The sequence below is a fragment of the Sesamum indicum genome, linkage group LG10 (genome assembly GCF_000512975.1).
Source record: "Sesamum indicum cultivar Zhongzhi No. 13 linkage group LG10, S_indicum_v1.0, whole genome shotgun sequence".
NCBI lineage: Eukaryota > Viridiplantae > Streptophyta > Magnoliopsida > Lamiales > Pedaliaceae > Sesamum > Sesamum indicum.
In genome coordinates, this window is record NC_026154.1 from 3,110,746 (window position 1) to 3,135,097 (window position 24,352).

Here is a 24,352-nt window from a genome sequence, read left to right on the forward strand (position 1 = left end):
CTTTTTTTTTGAGTGAAGATGATACCCACGAATCTAGTAGGACTTAAATTTGCAATTTCGAATTTCTTCCTAGTACCTCAACCATTTTTTTTTAAAAAAAAATATATCAATAATTTTAAATCTATCAACATACTATTACAATTAATATTTAATACACAGTGCATTAATATTTTAAAATTAATAAACAACTTAAAATAAACAAATAAACAACACACCAACATCTTGAAAGCCAACAAATAAACAGCATATAATTATTAGAAATGGACTAAATATCTATATTCATTGGATTCAAACTCACGACCTTTTAATTGTGAGACCTCGGCTATAACCACAGGACATTACATAGTTGATATTTTAATAAATATTTAAGTAGTTCAAATTATGACCCTTTGTTCTTGTATTCTTCTTCTCCATTTCTTCCAATAATCAAAGGCGTAGTTCAGTTTTATTTTCTCTGATTGTAACGTGTGAATTTGTTTACTTCTACCTTACGCCATATCTTTTCTATATTATCTAGTTTGATTTTTTTCCCGTAAAAATAATTGACTTAAAAAGATGCCTTTTTTTCTAGTAATCATTTTGCAAATTTCTTCTAAAAAATAATAGTTATTAATTATTTTCGAAGCAATTCCGGTCTACTTCAGTTAACTTAATTACGGGTTTTGAAAATGGATTCAGTTACGAGTCCCACAAAATATGTGGTATCTGTCTCATTTTATATGAATTGATTGTAATTTATTATATTATTCATATATATATTTATATTTAATTACTAATCGAGTCGACTTATTACTCAATTCATGATGATATTGATATAATTAGATATTTATCTTGAAAAAAAATAAATTTTTTTTTAGAAAGAATGCAAAAACTAGTCAAATGGTATGTACGTAGCAAACTAAGATAAGATAGGGTGGGATAATATTGAACCAATATTAAGTGTGACTATTATACACTACTAGCATAGGTGCCATATGTAAATGCGTATGCGATATAATCTAATTTAATTATATATAGAAAAAAAATTTCGTTTAGTTATAATATAAGAATTATTTTATTTTATTATATTTTAAATGTTTATCTAAACTTTTTAATAAATTATGGGAAAAGTTACATTAGAAATGGACATGCAAAGGCAATATTTGAAAGAGAAAAAAAGTTAAGAAAATTGAAAGAAAAATAATTGGTAGATCAAAATTCAAACACATCAAATATTTTGAAAAAATTGGAGAAAATAATCTCGTTGTTTGAATAATTACACAAAGAAGTATTTGTAATTTTTAGTTTGATTCTCTATGAGAACAATTTCAGTATCAAACAGTTGGATGTGAATTGGACATTTTCTTAGAACTTATTTATTAATTTTATTTCGAGTGGATTTAACAGTAGAAGATGTAATAAGAATGGGTGTCGCAGTGTTCAAATTGCGACTGTATTAATCCTTGGATTTTAGAGTTACTTGATTTTGACGAAAAACAAACATATAAAGAAAAGTGAATGTTTTTCATTAACCAGCTCAAATAACATTATGGCTTTATCTGCTTCCTATTTCACTCAGGGATTTTAACCATTTCCTTTTACTACTAATTTTTTTTTTTTATTAACGTGAGAATTTTATTTATTTATATTAAGTTTGATAGCTACACTGTACGGAATAAGTTGAGGTGGATTTGGAATCCGACTCGTAGAATTCCAACTTGAACCTGAACCCAGACCCTGACCGATGGGTAAGATCCACTTGAGTCTTGACTTTTTTTAATTGTTGTGAATTAAATATTTATTTGAATTAATAATATAATAGCTAATATTTATGTCGAAACTCAATAACTTCCTATTAGTCTAAGCTTGCACCTATATCCATTAAATTAAGGGTAAGTTAGAACCAACACTCTTAGGAATTGTCATAAAATATTTGAAAAATTATAAATATAGTTTCACCTTCTACATTATATTGTCCTGATGGGATATTATCATAGAGTCATTAATTTTCTTAGATATTTGTAATTTTGTTCAAACAACGAAAAAATATATATAATTATAACAATTTTCAAAAGAGTCCATTGTGACTTACCCTTAAAATAAATAGTTTTGAGTATGAATTTTGACATTGGACAAATTTAGAGTTAATACCCATCCAATCATGGTTAAATTATTCATATTATAAATTTATTATACAAATTATGATTAATTATTATATTAAATTATACGTTAATTATATAACAAATATAATACATCACTCATCGTATATACAAATTTGATCTAAATTAAAATTTATTTTTCTTGTACTAATTCTAATTTAAAAATGCCGCTCGTACCTAAATCATTAATTTATTGTCCTTGTACTAATTCTAATTTAAAAATGCCGCTCGTACCTAAATCATTCTTGTCTATGAGCCCTTGTAGCCAACGAGGAGTAAATTCGTTTCTATGAATGCTGAATATTAGGACTAAATGCAACAAATCTTCTTGTAAATATACCAATAGACAAAAAGTCCCATAAAAAAAAAGAGCACCACGATCTCTTTCTTTTTTTTTTTTTTATAACATAATATTCGAAGATTAAATGTATTAAGACTAAATTGTTATTGTTTTTATAAGACGACAAAATACAATTAATCTCCGAATATTATTATTGCAAACAAGATCAGAATGAAGAGTAAATGATTTGTGGATCTCTAGTATCACAAAATACCTTAGACGAATGTCACATAGGAGACATATCAGTGATTTTGGGCTTAAGATCTTTTTCGAGAGATATTGAATTAAATACTAGATTTATGGGTCAATGGGTGCGCGTGTAGAAAAAAATTAGGGGGATGGGGTAATTATATTGCCCTTCACAAAATTTAGTGAATTATACATAAATTTTTTGAAATTTAAATCTGATATATTTTAATGTTTGTTTTCATCTAAAAAAATAAATTCATACATTAGGAAAAAAAAAAAGAAAAATAATAAGGGGGAGGGAGTTGAGGGTATTGGGCTTAAATTGGGCCACCCAAACATGGCGTAAGTAATTGGGCTCTCTTGTTAGGAATTGAGGAAGTGGAGAAAAACAAAAAGCAGATTACGTTGGCATTGATGGATACATAGATACCACATCCCACCACCCACTATTATAATTTCCTTTTTTCCCACTGCTTTTCTGTTCTTTTCTTTTCTTCTCTCTTCAGTGGCTGCTTTTTTCTGCCTCTTTCTCTCACCATACTCTATCTCTCTCTTCAGCCCAAACCGCTCTAGTGAACTGGTAGACATGTCTTTCCGCGGTGGAGGGGTCAGTTTCTTTAGATTCTGCAGTTTTTATTTCTTCTGATTACTTAGATCTGTAATTTTTTCTGTTGTTTGCCTGATCAGTTGTTTATCTGTGTTGGTGTTTTCAGTTTAATTCATGTTTTGTTTTTCTGGGTTTTTATACTAGTGGTTTTGCTTGCTCCTTGTTGGCTATGTAAAATTTGAAGCGGGTTATGTGAAGCACTGATCGTGGATCTTTGTGATTGATGTGAAAATTGATTTCATTTAGGGTTGATTTGTTGTCTTATAGGTATTGGTGTTGTCAGTTTATTAGTTGGTTGCTGGTGGGTATGGAGTTTGTGATTAGAAGGAATTGTGGTCTGATTGATACTGATATGTCGTCCTTATGCAGTATAAATTGTGTGATTGGTACCGTCTTTGTTCCTTCTCAGTTTAGAAGGATATTTTCCAGTGCATTAGTTGGTTTATGATTTAATCTGTTTCCTTTTGTATGTTTTCTTGTCTGTTGGCCTTGGAGGAACTGGTACTGATCTGAGGTGTTGCAATTCAAGTTTTGTCGAGGAATGCTTTTGTTTTTCTTCGAAGAGATAGTTAATGTTATGTCGTTGAGTTGTGTGGATTGTGCTTGGAACAAGTGACTGACCGTGTTTGTGATTCCAGACAAATGCATCATCTGGGATGGGCGTTGCTGATCAGAGCAAAACCACATACATGGAATTGCAGCGGAAGAAGGTATTCCGCTATGTGATATTTAAGATTGATGAGAAGAAAAAGGAAGTTGTTGTTGAAAAGACTGGTAGCCCGGCTGAGAATTATGACGATTTCACTGCATCCCTGCCTGAGAATGACTGCCGATATGCAGTTTATGACTTTGATTATGTGACTTCTGAGAACTGCCAAAAGAGCAAGATCTTCTTCATTGCATGGTCTACCTCTCCCTCCCTGTCTCTCTAATGCACACGCACAGGCATACTATGTTCTTCCTTATTCCCCATCTCAACTCCATAAATTGTCTCCCATGCAAAAGTTCAATAGATAGGTTAACTCTTTATTCAAGACTTGATCCTTGTGAGAATATAGTTGTGCACAGAGCCTTTATTTCCAAAGAAGTGTTTTTCTGGTAGAGTATTTCAACACGACGTTGGGTTTGGTTTCTTATACACCTTCGCAAAGTTGTGCACATGTTCTTGATTATTGCAACTTTGGTGCCATTGCGCTTATTACTATATTCATGTGATAGATATGATAAAGAATGATTTTATCGACTTACTTATTGCCTTTCAGGTCTCCTTCCATCTCAAGGATTCGTGCAAAAATGCTTTACGCTACATCCAAGGAAAGGTTTAGGAGGGAGCTGCAGGGTATACATTATGAAATTCAGGCCACTGATCCAACTGAGATGGACCTTGACGTCATCAGAGAGCGTGCTAATTGAACTCTTTGCTGTTATGCAAGAATGCCTCTTCTGGGGCAAAAATATTACACTTGCAACTGAAAGAAACGCATTTTCTCGATCTAGTAGTGGTTGTTAAGATCTTGTGTATGCTACAGTTACATATAGCTTGATTATAAATAATTTGGCATCCGGGAAGGCTGATCAGGAGCTCCCATGTTCATCCCGGGATCATGCGGGTCCTTCTCATGATGCTTCCCGAATGAAAAATGTCTCTGATTATGGCTATTAACAGTTGCATACTGAATATATTATATGATCTGATAATGTCTTGTCTCTTCATTTATAACCTGCGCCTGTTTGATTATTTGTCTGTCATCAGTAGGTATGGTTGAGGTTAACACACTCCTAACTTACCTGTATATGAGAGAATTAACTTATCTGTGGGAGGATCACTAAATTCCCGCAAATGAATTTTTTCTGTACCATTTGAGCGCCTCCTAATTTTGAAGTAATATAGGATAGCACATGTGAGGATATTCTTGCCAGAACTATATTTGACTACAATTAATCAATCACACTATCAGTATTATTGCATAATGATATTAATATTTTTGAAGGGTGTATTTATAATTTTTCAAAAAATATAGATAATATATGTAAAAAAATCATAGATCAAAAGGAGTAAATTATCCCTATAATATATTATTTATAGGAGAAAACAATAGTACAAATCGTGTGCAATTTTACTTTTGAATCGGAAAGAAAGATAGTCATATACGCTATTTTGAAGAAGCGATGGTCATTTTCAAATTCTAGCACATATGTGTCAAATTAAACCCAAAACATGATTCTCAAGAGAAAGTCCGAGCTGCTGACTTACGTATTGAAATACTAATTTTATTTTACAAACTCATTTTTGCAATTTTATCATAAATTTATTATTTTTGAATGCATATTATTGATATGATACATTTATGCTTCTACTAGACCAAACATTACGTATAGATAATTTTGCATCAATAAGAATATATTTAGAATATGTATAAATTAAACCATAATTATTGTCCAAAAGACAGCTTCATAAAACAATCGAAATTGATTGTCCTTATTGTTCTCCATCTAAAAAACAATAAATTCACAAATTGTTACAAAAAAATAAATAATTGGAAACGATACACAAAATCAACTGTACTACGAACTTGGATGTGTGATGTTGCATAAAATCGGTATTTACATCCCTTGGTACGATAAGGGCCAGTACACGTCAGTTGCAACATGTCCAAATTATTTATATATAAAAAAAAATGTTCGAATAGGACTACACTCCAGAAAATGACTTTGCTTTCCAGTCTATCGAGCCATGTTTGCCCCAAAATGAACAAAATAAAATTTCATTTTGTCTTTTTCTCTAACCAGATATCCCCAAATCCATTGAATTCCAACTCATCCGTGTTTTCGGTTCGTGGCTGTCGTTGATTAAAGAGAATTTCGCACGTAATACAGTCTGAAAATTCCACTTGTTTGTTTATATGTTCATTTTTTTAATTTTCGATGAAAAATATGTGTTCTCAATTTTGAATAAGTTTTTATGAGAAATGGGAATGTATTTAGATTAGTTTAAACTGTATCAAATCATATATTTTTAACTAATATATATATATATATATATATAAACAAACATATTTCGCTTTAATTATCATTTCAAAACTACAAATTAGAATAAATAGACGTGAATTCTTTTTCATGAAAGAATTTGAGCCCACCAGTATAAAAAAAATTCAAAAAAATTTCTGCCGACCTTAATTTTACACCCCTGGTAAATTATTGAGTAGACGACTTATCAACAAAGAAAACATTATTTAGTGGGCTACGGCACCATCTTCCTCACATATATCCACCAACACACGACACATTTTAAACAACTTTTGGTCCCATAATCTTCATAAAATCTTAGGTTGGCGACTTGCAAATGAAATTCTTACTTTGTGAGTGATTGGGATATTTCTACCGATTTATCATGAAAATGACAAAATTGTCTTTCAAGAAACATAGTCACGATTATGACTTTATATTTCTGGAATTCACATCTTTTCTTCTAGGGATATATAAATACACTCCCCTTCTTTGAGATTTGGTGTAATTACACTTAAATTTTTTATGATTTGTAAAATTACATCTAACACTCCTAAGATTTGCTTTCATCTAATAAATAAGTCCATCCATTAGTTAAAATTCACCAAATTTGCTGATATTAACAAAAAGATCATAAAAAAATTTATATTAACCTCTGATTGATTTAATACTGACTTATTATAAATTAAATAGATTTTTTATGACTAAATTATCCTCATACGTCTTCAAGCGTTAATGTATGTGAGGAGGTATATCTTTTTAGTTAAAAAAAATTATTTGACCTGCAATAAGTCAGTAATAAGTCAATCGAGTGTAAATATCAATTTGGTTGACGAAAGCAAACTCAGGAGTACTAGATGTAATTTCTTAATCACAGGGGTATAAGTATAATGACATCAAATCTCAGAAGCAGGGAGTATAATTATTCGTTTTTTTAAGGGCCGGATAGAATTAAGATTTGGTGTGATCAAGTCTTGTATTTTTGGACATTCGATGTACCCTATTTTATATGTAAAACATAAATTATTTAAGGGCATTTTAATAAAAATATATTGACAATCAAAGTTATCATAATTATTAAATAGTATAAATATATAAACGGGTTTTAATTTTAGGGAGATAAGTGATAGCTTTTAACATGTAAGAGGATAAGTGTTCTTGAATTCGCTTGTGCGATATGCAATGTGATTGTGATGTAGAAGAAATTGTTATATCATGAAAATAATGTGATTGTAATAAATGGTGAGGAAATATAAGTGAAATTTGAAAGTTTAATATAATGAATTATTTTACTTTATCAATACATGGTAAAAATTAAAAATGTAATGGCCACCTATTTTTATATTCATCAACCATATATAGAAATAGAAAAAAAGAAATTATACGTCATCAACATTTGATTGAGTTAGACATCCAGGAGAGATGTTGCGTTCAAACACACTAAATCAGAAAAATTGCTTTTTTGGTCCCATGTTAGGATCTTTTTTAAATTCAGTCAATTTATTATGATTTTATTAGGTTGAAAATTATTTTAATTTTGGGTTTACTTTCATTTTTCGTCTAATAATTAGTGAAATCTTTAGCATTTTTTATTGATTATTGGACGAAAAATGTATGTGAGGACTAACATTGAAATTTTTTTTAACATACGAAATACAATGTGAGAAAATCGTAATAAATAAAATTAAATTGAAAAAAATCTTAAATTATGGGATTAAAAATGCGATTTCCCCCCTTAAACCGTACACCCACATTCTAGCCTAATACAAAAAAGGGATAGTTACATTTACACCTCTAACCTATGGTCTATTTACACGAACTATCCATGTCTTTGCGTAATTACAGAAATAAAAAAATAGGGGTAGTTGTGCAATGATTCTAATATTTTTAAGGGGTATGTGTGTTGTTTTTAAAAAATTAAGAATGCTTTGTGTAAGTGTTAATAATATTTGATGGGTCTATATATAATTATATAAAAAAAATAAAAATAATTTATATAAACAGATTATAAATTGAGAGTGTAAATATAATGTCCCTTCTAAAACAAAAAGAAAAGAAACCATACCTAAAAAAGCCAAAAAAGACCAAAAAAAGAAAAAAAAAAGAAAAAAGGGAGAGAGAGAAAGAAAATACAGAGGTGCAACATTGATCAATAACCCTTATTTTTCTCTCTCTCTTTCCGTTGATAGTGGTGGCAGGCTCCAAGTACCATGGTTTTGTCGAGTTATCGTTGACACGTCCAGGCGTTTTGATTTTTGCACATTCTTGTTTAAATTATTGATATGTTATATGTTGAGAATATTTTGTAAATCTGAATCAAGAGAGCAGTTAAAAATGGCAAATGATTACTGCTGAATTTCTGTTTGCTATTGCATTTTATCATTATTTCTTTTCCTTTATGGTTGAAAGTGGTCCAGAGGATAACATTATTTAATAATAATGATTTACTTCAAAGCGTGGTAGTTAGTCTTGGAAACGCACAACTCAGTCACATGAATTCTGATCTTCAAGCTCACAAACCTCTTTGAATCTCTCCTTCTGCATCAAATTATGTCAGATGACACTGCTCCCTCTCCGTATCATTTGTTCTTATTCTTGATTTTTCATTGTCTGTTTCTGTAAGCACGTTTATTTGAAGGGTTATGGCTTGGGTATGTAAAGAAGCTGTCTTTTTTGATGTGCTCTTGGGTTTTAAGATTTTTGTGGAAGTATTTACTGTTTTGGAGGGCTCTGAAGTTTGTCTGGTGTGTGTGAAATTATGAGATGATTTTGAATTCAGTTGATTTCTTGCAGCAGTAAAGTATCAATCCCTGAATAGTTGAGCTGCTTGTGAGTTGTGAGTTTTTTGTTGATGATTTAATTGACTGAATTTATGGAAATATGAAATCTTGTTTAAAGCCCAGAAGATGGATTTGTGTGGTGGTGTGAAAGAATTGTAATCTCAGAGAAATAGAATTCTTGAAAAATGGAAAAGAACTGCAAGAGCATAGTGTGGTTTAGGAGAGATTTGAGGATTGAAGACAATCCAGCTTTAGCAGCTGCTGCAAGGGATGGGAGTTTATTACCTGTTTTTATATGGTGTCCTAAAGAAGAAGGTCAATATTTCCCAGGCCGAGTCTCGCGGTGGTGGTTGAAGCATTCCCTTAAACATTTGCAGCAGTCTTTGAAATCCCTTGGGGCAGAACTGATACTGATCAAAGCCGAGGACACTCTGTCTGCACTTTTAGATTGCCTCAATGCTGTCGGGGCGACAAAAGTATTGTATAACCATCTTTATGGTATGTTTTCGTCTTGGATTGGCCGCTTTGGCTAGTTATTTTTACGTTTTGTGGAGTGTCAGGAAATGATTTTGTCTTTATTGCATTCATAACCATAAACCGATCCTTTTGTAATTCATAAGGGAGTGCAAATTGGAGGCGGAAGGTGATATTAATTATTAAGTGATTAGTGTATGAGAAATCAGTTGTGGGAATGCGTTTTTAGATGGATCTACTTATGTTCCTTCACAGAAACTCACTTCATAGTCGTTATTCAAGCAAGCAATGCAGCACACTAGCTGATTTATCTTAATGTTAGATATCCTAAAATATCATTTTTGATCTCACTTGGTAATCCCTAAGATTTTAACTTACATTTTGTTGTTAATTTCATACTTGTCACTGTTGGTTTTGGATTTTTGACAATCTGTTTGCTGGTAGATATAAATGCCCATTAGCTAAAATGGTCGAAAGTTGAAAGCATTGAAATTACATGTGCAAGGACCTCAGACATCTCAACCTATCTCCAGAAATAATATGTTTTCATTAAAGCTTTTTGACTTATGAAGCTTGGAAATTCTTGTAGTTGTTAGCAGAACAATTATGTAAAAATTTCTTCAGGCCACTGGAATTCTTCAAATTCCAGCTGTTGCTTGTACTCTTCTGTTAGTGTTACTTTGAATTGCTCAAGTCGAGATTCATTGTCTTCTTCTGCAGATCCAATTTCACTTGTTCGGGATCACAACATTAAGCAAAAGTTGGTTGAACTTGGCATTAAAGTGCAAAGCTATAATGGTGACTTGTTGTTTGAGCCATGGGAAGTATATGATGATAATGGACATGCTTTTACGACATTTAATGCATACTGGGAGAAATGCTTGAGCATGCAAAGAGAACCTGTTTCACATCTTCCTCCATGGCGTTTGGTTCAAGCTGCAGGTATATGCTGCCACTTTTTAACAACCGTGCTCCCGTTTGTTCTGTGAGTTCTTGTTATTTCCACTATAATTATTTCAGCAAGTTCTCTTGATAGACATTTTGACCGTAAGCACAAAAGTTGTAACAGCTTAACTGGGGCAAATAATTATGACATAAGATACAAAAGGGAACAAAAATGGAGAAAATTAATGAAAAACTGAGTTTCTGCCTTTTTTCACAGGAATGGTTGAAAGTACACCAATTGAAGCATTGGGTCTCGAAGATGAATCAGAAAAGTCGAGTAATGCTCTATTGGGAAGAGGGTGGTCACCTGGTTGGAGCAATGCTGACAAGGCTTTCAATGAATTTGTCGAACGCCATCTGCTCAACTACTCAAAGGACAGACTCCAGGTCGGAGGGAACTCAACATCCCTCTTGTCCCCGTATATTCATTTTGGGGAACTCAGCATTAGAAAAGTGTTCCAATGTGTTCTTGTGAAGCAAATAGTTTGGAAAAACGAAAGAAACACAGTTGGAGAAGACAGCGCAACATGTTTCCTTAAGGCTATAGGGCTTAGAGAGTATTCCCGCTACATATGTTTTAATTTTCCATTTACTCATGAGAGGTCGTTGCTTCCCAGCCTGAAATTTTTCCCATGGGATGCCAACCTGGCTCATTTCAAGGCTTGGCGACAAGGCCGAACAGGTTATCCACTAGTTGATGCGGGAATGAGAGAGCTTTGGGCTACTGGATGGATTCACAATAGGATTAGAGTAATTGTTTCTAGTTTCTTTGTGAAGTTTCTTCTTCTACCATGGCAATGGGGGATGAAGTACTTCTGGGATACACTTCTGGACGCAGACTTGGAAAGTGATATCCTTGGTTGGCAGTATATCTCTGGAAGTTTGCCTGACGGGCATGAACTTGAGCGCATGGATAGTCCACAGGTAAAACAGTTGGTGTATCTTTGCTCCGTCTATTACTCAAGCTGAGATAGCTTTGATTCTTTTAATTAGTAGAAAGCAGTTTATGTATAGCCTAAACATTAGCATTTTATTACACGTTAGATACTTGGGACTTGTCTTAAAGTAAATTTTTACCTTTATTTGGTGCTCCATATGAATTACAAGTTCTCTATGCCTTAATTAGCTATGATTGTTGGTCATCTTCGTAAGGCATGGATTTACAACATATATCTCAGTCTCTTCAATGCCTTAGCTATATAGATGATTTCCTTATAAATTGTTTGTCTCTAATAAATATGTTCCCGCTTTTCTTATTCAACAACTGGTTGTGTATCCTAACTTGTGGGTAAGTGTGGTTCGTCTTCTGTGAAATATACTAACTAACTAGTGTGAGTTCAAAACTTATTAGTCAAGACCGAAGAGGAATTGCTGTTTGTCTACTTCAATCGTTTCTTCTTCAGTTGCCAACGAAACGTGTTGTAGTCTTTGATTTTTTCTCTCACTTTATCGATGCAGATTCAGGGCTTCAACTTTGATCCAGAGGGTGAATATGTGAGGCAGTGGTTGCCCGAATTAGCCCGGATGCCAGCTGAATGGATCCATCACCCATGGGATGCTCCTCTTGCTGTGCTTAAATCTGCAGGCGTGGACCTCGGAGTAAACTACCCAAAACCTATAATTGATATAGATTTCGCAAGGGATCGGTTAACTGAAGCCATAGCCGTCATGCACGGAAATGAAGCAACCGCAAGGGCCGGAAGCTCCAATGGAGCAGACGAAGTTGTGTTCGATAACTGCGAAACTAACATAAAATTGGGCACTCGAAATGAAATTGTGAAGGAAAAGACTCCATGTCCGGCTACTTCATCTCACGATCAAAGGGTGCCATCAATGATAAACTCCAAAGATGGTATTCTAAATAAAAAAAGACTGAAGTCAAGGGAAGATGATATGCCGCTGAAAGATGACTTGCGTAGTTGCAACAATGGAGATGAGGTCTCGAAAACGTACTACGACTTGTGCTCTACAGCTGAATCTTCATCGAACAAGAAACAGATAACCAACAGTAGAAATTCTTTCTCTGTTCCCCGAAGCTGCTCTTTAATGTCAACGGATGCACCGTATCAGGTGCATGACTCTTCCTACTTCAAGAATCCAAGGCAAGAAGAGATTGACACGGAAGAGACTTCGAGCAAAAATGGTATGACGTGCAACTATAAACCTTATTTCCAGCATATTTTTTCTGCAACTAAAAAGCTCCAATCATCTGAAAGGGGAGGGTAATTTTGAATTGTACCAATATTTTATGAGGACGTCGTCCTAAAGAACTACGGGTTTACAAGAGACCTATAAGCTGGTAAAAGCACCTCAATTCAACCACGAGCTTTTAGCTTTTCTTCTCTTAAGGTTGGAGAATTATAAACAGAAATTGGATTTCCAAACACTCACTTTTAAGTTTTTGCAAACACCCCAATGATCTTGTACTCTCTTCCGTGTTTCTATACGCTCGCTAGTTGCATGTTCTGAATCTTGAAATCAGATTAGAAAATCTCCAGCTTTCTCAATTCGAGTATATAACGTTTCTTGTTTGTCTGTTCTCTACATGTAGGAGCCACCAATTTACGAATTTCTGGGGATCAGACTATTCGGGAAGAGTAAAAGCTCGTCATTTAATCTATGAATGCTCTGTACACATTAGGATGAGAGCTTTTCCCCTGTGATTCTCTTGTAGATAAGTACTTCAATTCTGAATACTTTTTTGTTTCCTCCTGTGTTCTTGAACACGAACATGTTCTGTCCTTGAGGACAAAAGGAACGTCTTAGGACCACGTTGAGATAGAAATCTGTGGTTATTTTTTCTGTTTCTCACACCACATAACCCGATACAGTTTTTTGTTCCTTTGCTTTGTGTAATTGCATTTGATATGTTCTTTTTCAATTTTCACATATAACGCTGGAGTTGGGGTAGTGAAACGGCTGTCTGTTTACTCACTGCACTGTACTGTTTGCATATTGTCTAAGAATGTTCTCATGCGACCTCATTTCTTGCACATAATCCAACTTAAATATATCAAGTGTATTACCCTTGTTACTGGGTTCTTGGATTAATACGGTTCATGCAAGGAAGTGTAGGATCCACAGTAACTGATTAATTGTTCCTGAGCAAAACGACCATTCTCCCTCTTCCATGTGAGTATCCAAAAATCAAGGTGATGCTACAGAAACTACCATGTGATTCAAGGGTGAAAATTATAGAGACCGCTATTAGCAGGAAGGAAATCAAAATGGCCAAAAACACCAAAGTCAGGGTTCAAAACTACAACATTTTGTAGTGGTCGCTGGCAACCAATTCAAGAATTGGTTAGCATTTATCAGATTTTATCAATACTCCACTCATTTTCTCTCACTATAACCCCTCTAGTAAAGTAAATTAATTCAAGACCATTTTTGCTAACGAGATATATTGAAAGGAAAAAAGACGAGGGATAATGTATTCTCTCCTGTTCTGTTATTGCTTTTCGTTTCAATAAATACTCTTTCATATCAAGTAAACAAAAATGAGAATACACATCTATGCAAGCACACAAAAATGTTACAAAGGACATAAATAGACCACAAAGACACACAATACCCGTAATGAGCATAAAATATTGTGAAATTATAGTGACATCCTGCACGAGAAAAAGGGTTGTGAAGATAGAAATGAAGACTTAGAAATTTAAGGAGAATGACAAATGTAACAAGACGCAGAGACAGTCGTTGGCGTAGAAGATAAAAGCAACACCTCACTTCTTCTATGTTCAAAATGAAAGTAAAAAATGTTCTACCGTGACACACACACACACACCCACACACCACACACACACACCTTCAAAAAAATATTGCGAAATTATTGTGACATCCTGCATGAGAAAAAGGGTTGTGAAGATAGAAATGAAGACTTAGAAATTGAAGGAGAATGACAAATGTATCAGATTTATCATAACCCACCAAGGCATTTATCGGATTTTATCAATCCTCCACTCATTTTCTTTTACTATATCCGCTCAAGTAAAGTAAATCAATCCAACACCACTCTTGCTAACGAGATATATTGAAAGGAAAAAAGAAGAGGGACAGTGTACTCTCCTATCCTGTTATTGCTCTTTGTTTCAATAAATACTCTTTCATATCAAGTAAATAAAAATGATACACATCTATGAAAGTAGACAAAAATATTACAAAGGACATAAATAGACCACAAAGACACACAATACCGTAATGAGCATAAAATATTGCGAAACTATGGTGACATCTTGCACGAGAAAAAGGGTTGTGAAGATAGAAATGAAGACTTAGAAATTGAAGGAGAATGACAAATGTAACAAGACGCGGATGACATTCGTTGGCGCAGGAGATAAAAGCAAATACCTCACTTCCTCTACGTTCAAAATGGAAGTAAAATATGTTCTTTCGTGCCACCCACACACACAGAGACACACACCCACCCACCCACACACACCCACACACCGCACACACTCACAAAAAAAAAAAAGACGCACAAACAAGAAAGTAAAAAAGTCGGAACAATGGGGGGGGGTATCATTCAGCAAAACTTCTCAAGTTTGTGGTTGATAAAATTGAAAAAGAAATGCAGTAGCTGATTAGAACATATAAAAATATATTCCTGAACATTATAATCTCAACAGAAACCTTCTACACCAGATTATGATTTTCAGAGAAGTTGATCCAGAAACTAGATAATATTAAGCACAAGCATGAGTCAAGCATCAGCTACAACATGTATAACTGATTAATTGTTCCTGAGCAAAAAGACCATTATCCCTCTTCCATGCGAGTACTCAAAAATCAAGATGAAGCTACAGAACCTATCATGTGATTCAAGGGTGAAAATTATAAAGACCGCTATTAGCAGGAAAGAAATCAAAAGGGATAAACACACCAAATTCAGGGTTCCTACAATATTTTGTAGTGGTCGCTGGAAACCAATTCAAGAATTGGTTAGTAGATCATAACTCACCAAGGCATTTATCAGATTTTATCAATCCTCCACTCATTTTCTCTCACTATATCCCCTCTAGTAAAGTAAATTAATCTAAGACCACTCTTGCTAACGAGATATATTGAAAGAAAAAAAGAAGAGTGACAATGCACCCTCTCCTGTCATGTTATTGCTCTTGGTTTCAATAAATATTGTTTCATATCAAGTAAACAAAAATGATGAATACACATCTATGGAAGCACACAAAAATGTTACAAAGGACATAAATAGACCACAAAGACACGCAATACTCGTAATGAGCATAAAATATTGCGAAACTATGATTACATCCTGCACGAGAAAAAGGGTTGTGAAGATAGAAATGAAGACTTAGAAATTGAAGGAGAATGACAAATGTAACAAGACGTAGATGGCATTCGTTGGCGCAGAAGATAAAAGCAACACCTCACTTCTTTTATGTTCAAAATAAAAGTAAAACATGTTCTATCGTGACACACACACACCCACACACCCACACACCCACCCACCCACACACCACACATATACACCCGCTACACACACACACACCGCACACACACGCACACACACACACACACCACACCCCCCCCCCACACACACCACAGACAGAAACATGCCCACACACACCCACACACCACACACACACAAAAAAACAAAGAAGAAATGACGTATAGACAAGAAAATGAAAAAGTCGGAATAAGGAGGGGGCATCATTCAGCAAAACGTCTCAAGTTTATGGTCGATAAAATTGAAAAAGAAATGCAGTAGCTGATTAGAACATATAAAAATATATTCCTGGACATCATGATCTCAACAGAAATCTGCTACACCAGATCATGATTTTCAGAGAGGTTGATCAAGAAACTAGATAATATTAAGCACAAGCATGAGTCAAGCATCAACTACAACATGTATAACTGATTAATTGTTTTTGAGCAAAAGGACCATTTTCCCTCTACCATGCGAGTACGCAAAAATCAAGGTGATGCAACAGAACCTATCATGTGATTGAAAGGTGAAAATTATAGAGACCGCTATTAGCAGGAAAGAAATCAAAAGGGCTAAACACACCAAATTCAGGGTTCCAAACTGTAACATTTTGTAGTGGTCGCTGGCAACCAATTCAAGAATTGGTTAGCAAATCATAACCACTCAAGACATTTATCAGATTTTATCAATCCTCCACTCATTTTCTCTCACTATATCCCTTCTAGTAAGTAAATCAATCCAAGACCACTCTTGGTAACGAGATATATTGAAAGAAAAAAAGAAAAGAGACAATGCACCCCCTCCTGTCCTGTTATTGCTCTTTGTTTCAATAAATACTGTTTCATATCAAGTAAACAAAAATGATGAATACACATCTATGCAAGCACAGAAAAATGCTACAAAGGACATAAATAAACCATAAAGACACACAATACGCATAATGAGCATAAAATGTTGCGAAACTGTTGTGACATCCTGCACGAGAAAAAGGGTTGTAAATATAGAATTGAAAGCTTAGAAATTGAAGGAGAATGATAAATGAAACAAGACGCAGATGGCATTCGTTGGCGCAGAAGATAAAAGCAACACCTCACTTTTTCTAGGTTCAAAATGCAAGTGAAACATGTTCTTTCGTGACACACACACACACAAACAAACACACCACCCCCACACACACACTCCATACACACACACACACACACACACCGCGCACGCGTACACACTCACACACCACACACACACACACCGACACCCCCCCCACACATACCCCCCCCCCACACACACCACACACACACACTCGCACCAACACACTCACTCACAAAAAAAAAGACGCACAGACAAGAAAATAAAAAAGTCGGAACAAGGAAGGGGAATCATTCAGCAAAATTTCTCAAGTTTGTGGTCAATAAAATTGAAAAAAAATGCAATAGCTAATTAGAACATATAAAAATATGTTCCTGGACATCATGATCTGAACAGAAACCTGCTGCACCAGATTATGATTTTCAGAAAGGTTGATCCAGAAACTAGATAATATTAAGCACAAGAATGAGTCAAGCATCAGCTACAACATGTATAACTGATTAATTGTGCCTGAGCAAAAGGATCATTCTCCCTCTTCCATGCGAGTACCCAAAAATCAAGGTGATGCTACAGAACCTATCATGTGATTCAAGAATGAAAATTATAGAGACCGCTATTAGCAGGAAGAAAATCAAAAGGGTTAAACACAACAAATTTACGGTTCCAAACTAGAATATTTTGTAGTGGTCGCTGGCAACCAATTCAGGAATTGGTTAGCAGATCATAACCACCTAAGGCATTTATCAGATTTTATCAAACCTCCACTCATTTTCTCTCACTATATCCCCTCGAGTAAGTAAATCAATCTAAGACCACTCTTGCTAACAAGATATATTGAAAGGAAAAAAAAAAGAGGGACAATGCACCCTCTTCTGTCCTGTTATTTCTTTTTGTTTCAATAAGTACTGTTTCATATCAAATTAATAAAAATGAGAATACACATCTATGCAAGCACAGAAAAATATTACAAAGGACATAAATGAACCACAAAGACACATAATACTCGTAATGAGCATAAAATGTTGCGAAACTATGGTGACATCCTGCACGAGAAAAAAGATTGTGAAGATAGAAATGAAGACATAGAAATTGAAGGAGAATGACAAATCTAACAAGACCCAGATGACATTTGTTGGCGCAGAAGATAAAAACAACACCTCACTTGTTTTATGTTCAAAATCAAAGTAAAACATGTTCTATCGTGACACACAAACACACACATACAAACACACACACCCACCCACCCACCCACACACCACACACACACACACACACAAAAAAAAAAGACGCACAGACAAGAAAATTAAAAAGTCGGAACAAACTTCTCAAGAATTGGTTAGCAGGTCATAACCATCCAAGCCATTTATCGAATTTTATCAATCCTCAACTCATTTTCTCTCACTATATCCCCTCTAGTAAAGTAAATTAATACAAGGCCACTCTTGCTATCGAGATATATTGAAATACAAAATGCATAAAACCCCACTGTGTTTTAAAAAGTCTGCAAAAAGAAATCCCCTATTTTCAAAATAAGTTAAAAGCTCCCATGTGATTTTTAAAACTCAGCTCAATCGCCCCCGCTCCGTTAAATTCAAGAAAAAATTAGGTTAGAAAAAAAATTGTGAAATTATTAAAAACACACACTACGCACACACACACCACCCCCCCACACACACTACACACACACACACCCCGCACACGCGCACACACCCACACACCATACACACACACACCACACACACACCCGCCCACACACACCCACACACCACACACACTCACATAAAAAAATGATGCACAAACAAGAAAATGAAAAAATCAGAATAAGGAGGGAGCATCATTCAGCAAAACGTTTCAAGTTTGTGATCGATAAAATTGAAAAAGAAATGAAGTAGCTGATTAGAATATATAAAAATATATTCTTGGACATCATGATCTCAACAGAAACCTGCTACACCAGATCATGATTTTCAGAGAGTTTGATCCAGAAACTAGAGAATATTAAGCACAAGCATGAGTCAAACATCAGCTATAGCATGTATAACTGATTAATTATTCTTGAGTAAAAGGACCACTTTCCCTTTTCGATGCGAGTACCCAAAAATCAAGGTGATGCTACAGAACCTATCATGTGATTCAAGGGTGAAAATTATAGAGACCGCTATTAGCAGGAAGGAAATGAAAAGGGCTAAACACACCAAATTTAGGGTTACAAACTAGAATATTTTGTAGTGGTCGCTGGCAACCAATTCAAGAATTAGATAGCAGATCATAACCACCCAAGGCATTTATCAGATTTCATCAATCCTCCACTCATATTCTTTCACTAAATCCGTTCTAGTAAAGTGAATCAATCCAAGACCACTCTTGCTAACGAGATATATTGAAAGGAAAAAAGAAGAGGGAGAATGTACTCTCATGTCCTGTTGTTACTCTTTGTTTCAATAAATACATTTTCATATCAAGTAAACAAAAATATGAATACACATCTATGAAAGTACACAAAAATATTATAAAGGACATAAATAGACCACAAAGACACACAATACCATAATGAGCATAAAATATTGCGAAACTATGATGACATCCTGCACGAGAAAAAGGGTTGTGAAGATAGAAATTAAAGTTTAGAAATTGAAGGAGAATGACAAATGTAACAAGATGCAGATGGCATTTGTTGGCGCAGAAGATAAAAGCAACACCTAACTTTTTCTAGGTTCAAAATGGAAGTGAAACATGTTCTTTCGTGACACACACACACACAAACACCCCCCCACACACACAATAACGTAATGAGCATAAAATATTACGAAACTATAGTGACAACCTTCACGAGAAAAAGGGTTGTGAAGATAGAAATGAAGACTTAAAAATTGAAGGATAATGATAAATATAGCAAGACGTAGATGGCATTTGTTGGCGCCAAAGATAAAAGCAACACCTCACTTGTTTTATGTTCAAAATCGAAGTAAAACAACAGAAACCTGCTGCACCAGATTATGATTTTCAGAAAGGTTGATCCAGAAACTAGATAATATTAAGCACAAGAATGAGTCAAGCATCAGCTACAACATGTATAACTGATTAATTGTGCCTGAGGAAAAGGATCATTATCCCTCTTCCATGCGAGTACCCAAAAATCAAGGTGATGCTACAGAACCTATCATGTGATTCAAGAATGAAAAGTATAGAGACCGCTATTAGCAGGAAGAAAATCAAAAGGGTTAAACACAACAAATTTACGGTTCCAAACTAGAATATTTTGTAGTGGTCGCTGGCAACCAATTCAGGAATTGGTTAGCAGATCATAACCACCCAAGGCATTTATCAGATTTTATCAAACCTCCACTCATTTTCTCTCACTATATCCCCTCGAGTAAGTAAATCAATCTAAGACCACTCTTGCTGACAAGATATATTGAAAGGAAAAAAAAAAGAGGGACAATGCACCCTCTTCTGTCCTGTTATTTCTTTTTGTTTCAATAAATACTGTTTCATATCAAATTAATAAAAATGAGAATACGCATCTATGCAAGCACAAAAAAATATTACAAAGGACATAAATAAACCACAAAGACACACAATACTCGTAATGAGCATAAAATATTGCGAAACTATGGTGACATCCTGCACGAGAAAAAAGATTGTGAAGATAGAAATGAAGACATAGAAATTGAAGGAGAATGACAAATCTAACAAGACCCAGATGACATTTGTTGGCGCAGAAGATAAAAACAACACCTCACTCGTTTTTGTTCAAAATCAAAATAAAACATATTCTATCGTGACACACAAACACACACATACAAACACACACACCCACCCACCCTCCCACACACCACACACACACACAACCCCCCACACACACACCCTACACCCCCCCCACACACACACACCGCACACGCACACACACACACTCACACACCCACCCACCCAAACACATACCCACACAAACACCCCACACATAAAGACACACAGTACAGTAATGAGAATAAAATATTACGAAACTATGGTGACATCCTGCACGAGAAAAAGGATTGTGAAGATAGAAATGAAGACTTAAAAATTGAAGGAGAATGACAAATGTAACAAGATGCAGATGGCATTTGTTGGCGCAGAAGATAAAAGCAACACCTCACTTGTTTTATGTTCAAAATCGAAGTAAAATATGTTCTATCGTGACACACACACACACACACACCCACACACACCCAAACCCACACACACACCACACACACCCCACCCCCACACACACACTCTAAACACACACACACCCCCCCCCCCCCACACACACACACACCCCCCACACGCACACACACACACACACACACACACACACACCGCACGCACACACCCACACACCATACACACACACACACACCACACACACACCCGCCCACACACACCCACACACCACACACACTCATATAAAAAAATGATGCACGAACAAGAAAATGAAAAAATCAGAATAAGGAGGGAGCATCATTCAGCAAAACGTTTCAAGTTTGTGGTCGATAAAATTGAAAAAGAAATGAAGTAGCTGATTAGAATATATAAAAATATATTCCTGGACATCATGATCTCAACAGAAACCTGCTACACCAGATCATGATTTTCAAAGAGTTTGATCCAGAAACTAGAGAATATTAAGCACAAGCATGAGTCAAGCATCATCAATAGCATGTATAACTGATTAATTATTCTTGAGTAAAAGGACCACTTTCCCTTTTCGATGCGAGTACCCAAAAATCAAGGTGATGCTACAGAACCTATCATGTGATTCAAGGGTGAAAATTATAGAGACCGCTATTAGCAGGAAGGAAATAAAAAGGGCTAAACAACCAAATTTAGGGTTACAAACTAGAATATTTTGTAGTGGTCGCTGGCAACCAATTCAAGAATTAGATAGCAGATCATAACCACCCAAGGCATTTATCAGATTTCATCAATCCTCCACTCATATTCTTTCACTATATCCGTTCTAGTAAAGTGAATCAATCCAAGACCACTCTTGCTAACGGGATATATTGAAAGGAAAAAAGAAGAGGGAGAATGTACTCTCATGTCCTGTTGTTACTCTTTGTTTCAATAAATACATTTTCATATCAAGTAAACAAAAATATGAATACACATCTATGAAAGTACACAAAAATATTATAAAGGACATAAATAGACCACAAAGACACACAATACCATAATGAGCATAAAATATTGCGAAACTATGATGACATCCTGCACGAGAAAAAGGGTTGTGAAGATAGAAATTAAAGTTTAGAAATTGAAGGAGAATGACAAATGTAACAAGATGCAGATGGCATTTGTTGGCGCAGAAGATAAAAGCAACACCTAACTTTTTCTAGGTTCAAAATGGAAGTGAAACATGTTCTTTCGTGACACACACACACACAAACACCCCCCCACACACACAATAACGTAATGAGCATAAAATATTACGAAACTATAGTGACAACCTTCACGAGAAAAAGGGTTGTGAAGATAGAAATGAAGACTTAAAAATTGAAGGATAATGATAAATATAGCAAGACGTAGATGGCATTTGTTGGCGCCAAAGACACACACACACCCACACCCACACACCATACACACACACACACCCACACCCACACACCATACACACACACACACCCTACACACATACACGTCCACACACACCCACACACCACACACACTCACATAAAAAAAATGACGCACAAACAAGAAAATAAAAAAGTCGGAATAAGGAGGGGGCATTATTCAGCAAAACGTTTCAAGTTTGTGGTCGATAAAATTAAAAAAGAAATGTAGTAGCTGATTAGAATATATAAAAATATATTCCTGGACATCACGATCTCAACAGAAACCTGCTGATTATGATTTTAAGAGAGGTTGATCCAGAAACTAGATAATATTAAGGACAAGCATGAGTTAAGCATCAGCACGAGAAACTATGGTGACATCCTTTGTAACTAGATAAAATATTGCGAAACTATGGTGACATCCTGCACGAGAAAATGAATTATGAAGATAGAAATGAAGACTTAAAAATTGAAGGAGAATGGCAAATGTAACAAGACCCAGATGGCATTTGTTGGCGCAAAAGATAAAAGCAACACCTCACTTGTTTTATGTTCAAAATCGAAGTGAAACATGTTCCATCGTGACACACTCACACACACATACAAACACACATACCCACCCACCCACACATACACACACCACACACACCCTACACACACACCATCCCTCCCCCCCACACACACAACGCACATGCAAACGCACACACACACATACCCCCCACACACACACCCACACACTCACACCCCACACACAAAGACACACAATACCGTAATGAGCATAAAATGTTACGAAACTATGGTGTCATTCTGCACGAGAAATAGGATTGTGAAGATAGAAATGAAAACTTAGAAATTAAAGGAGAATGGCAAATGTAACAAGCCCACATGACATTTGTTGGCGTAGAAGATAAAAACAACACCTCACTTGTTTTATGTTCAAAATCGAAGTAAAACATGTACTATCGTGACACACACACATACAAACACACACCACCCCCCCCACACACCCACAGCACACACCCCCCACACACACACCCACAAAAAACACCCACCGCACCCCCCCTCCCACACACACACACACACGCACCCACACACACACACACCCACACACACACCCCACACACACACACACATCCTGCACGAGAAAAAAGATTGTGTAGATAGAAATGAAGACTAGAAATCTAACAAGATGCAGATGGCATTCTTTGGCGCAGAAGATAAAAGCAACACCTCACTTTTTCTATGTTCAAAATCGAAGTAAAACATGTTCAATCGTGACACACACACACACACACCCCACACACACACAAACACACACACATGCACGCACCCTCCCACACACACACACACACACACACCCCTTACTTGTTTTATGTTCAAAATCGAAGTAAAATATGTTCTATCGTGACACACACACACACACACACACCACCCACACACACACTCTAAACACACACACACCCCCCTCCACACACACCCTACACACACACACGATCCCCCATACACACACTGCACACACACACACACCACCCCCCCACATACACACTATACACACACACACACACACACACACACACCCCGCACACGCGCACACACCGACACACACACAAACCACACACACACACACACCCTACACACACAACCCCCCCACACACACACCCTACACACACACCACCCCCCACCCCCCCCACACACACATACACCGCACACGCACACACACACACACACACCCACACACACACCCCACACACAAAGACACACAATA

General features: G+C 35.6%; 2 protein-coding genes across 2 annotated transcripts; both read left to right on the forward strand.

Moving 5' to 3' along the window:
• LOC105171784 (actin-depolymerizing factor) lies at positions 3,117-4,977 on the forward strand. The gene is made up of 3 exons (XM_011093014.2): positions 3,117-3,274; positions 3,913-4,178; positions 4,537-4,977. Exons 1-3 carry the CDS (start codon positions 3,254-3,256, stop codon positions 4,685-4,687), a joined length of 438 nt encoding a protein of 145 aa, XP_011091316.1. The 5' UTR covers positions 3,117-3,253; the 3' UTR covers positions 4,688-4,977.
• Positions 8,379-13,395, forward strand: LOC105171785 (cryptochrome-1). Its single transcript, XM_011093015.2, has 5 exons — positions 8,379-9,558; positions 10,255-10,476; positions 10,697-11,403; positions 11,938-12,622; positions 13,031-13,395. The coding sequence occupies exons 1-5, from the start codon at positions 9,246-9,248 to the stop codon at positions 13,078-13,080; spliced, it is 1,977 nt and encodes a 658-aa protein (XP_011091317.1). The 5' UTR covers positions 8,379-9,245; the 3' UTR covers positions 13,081-13,395.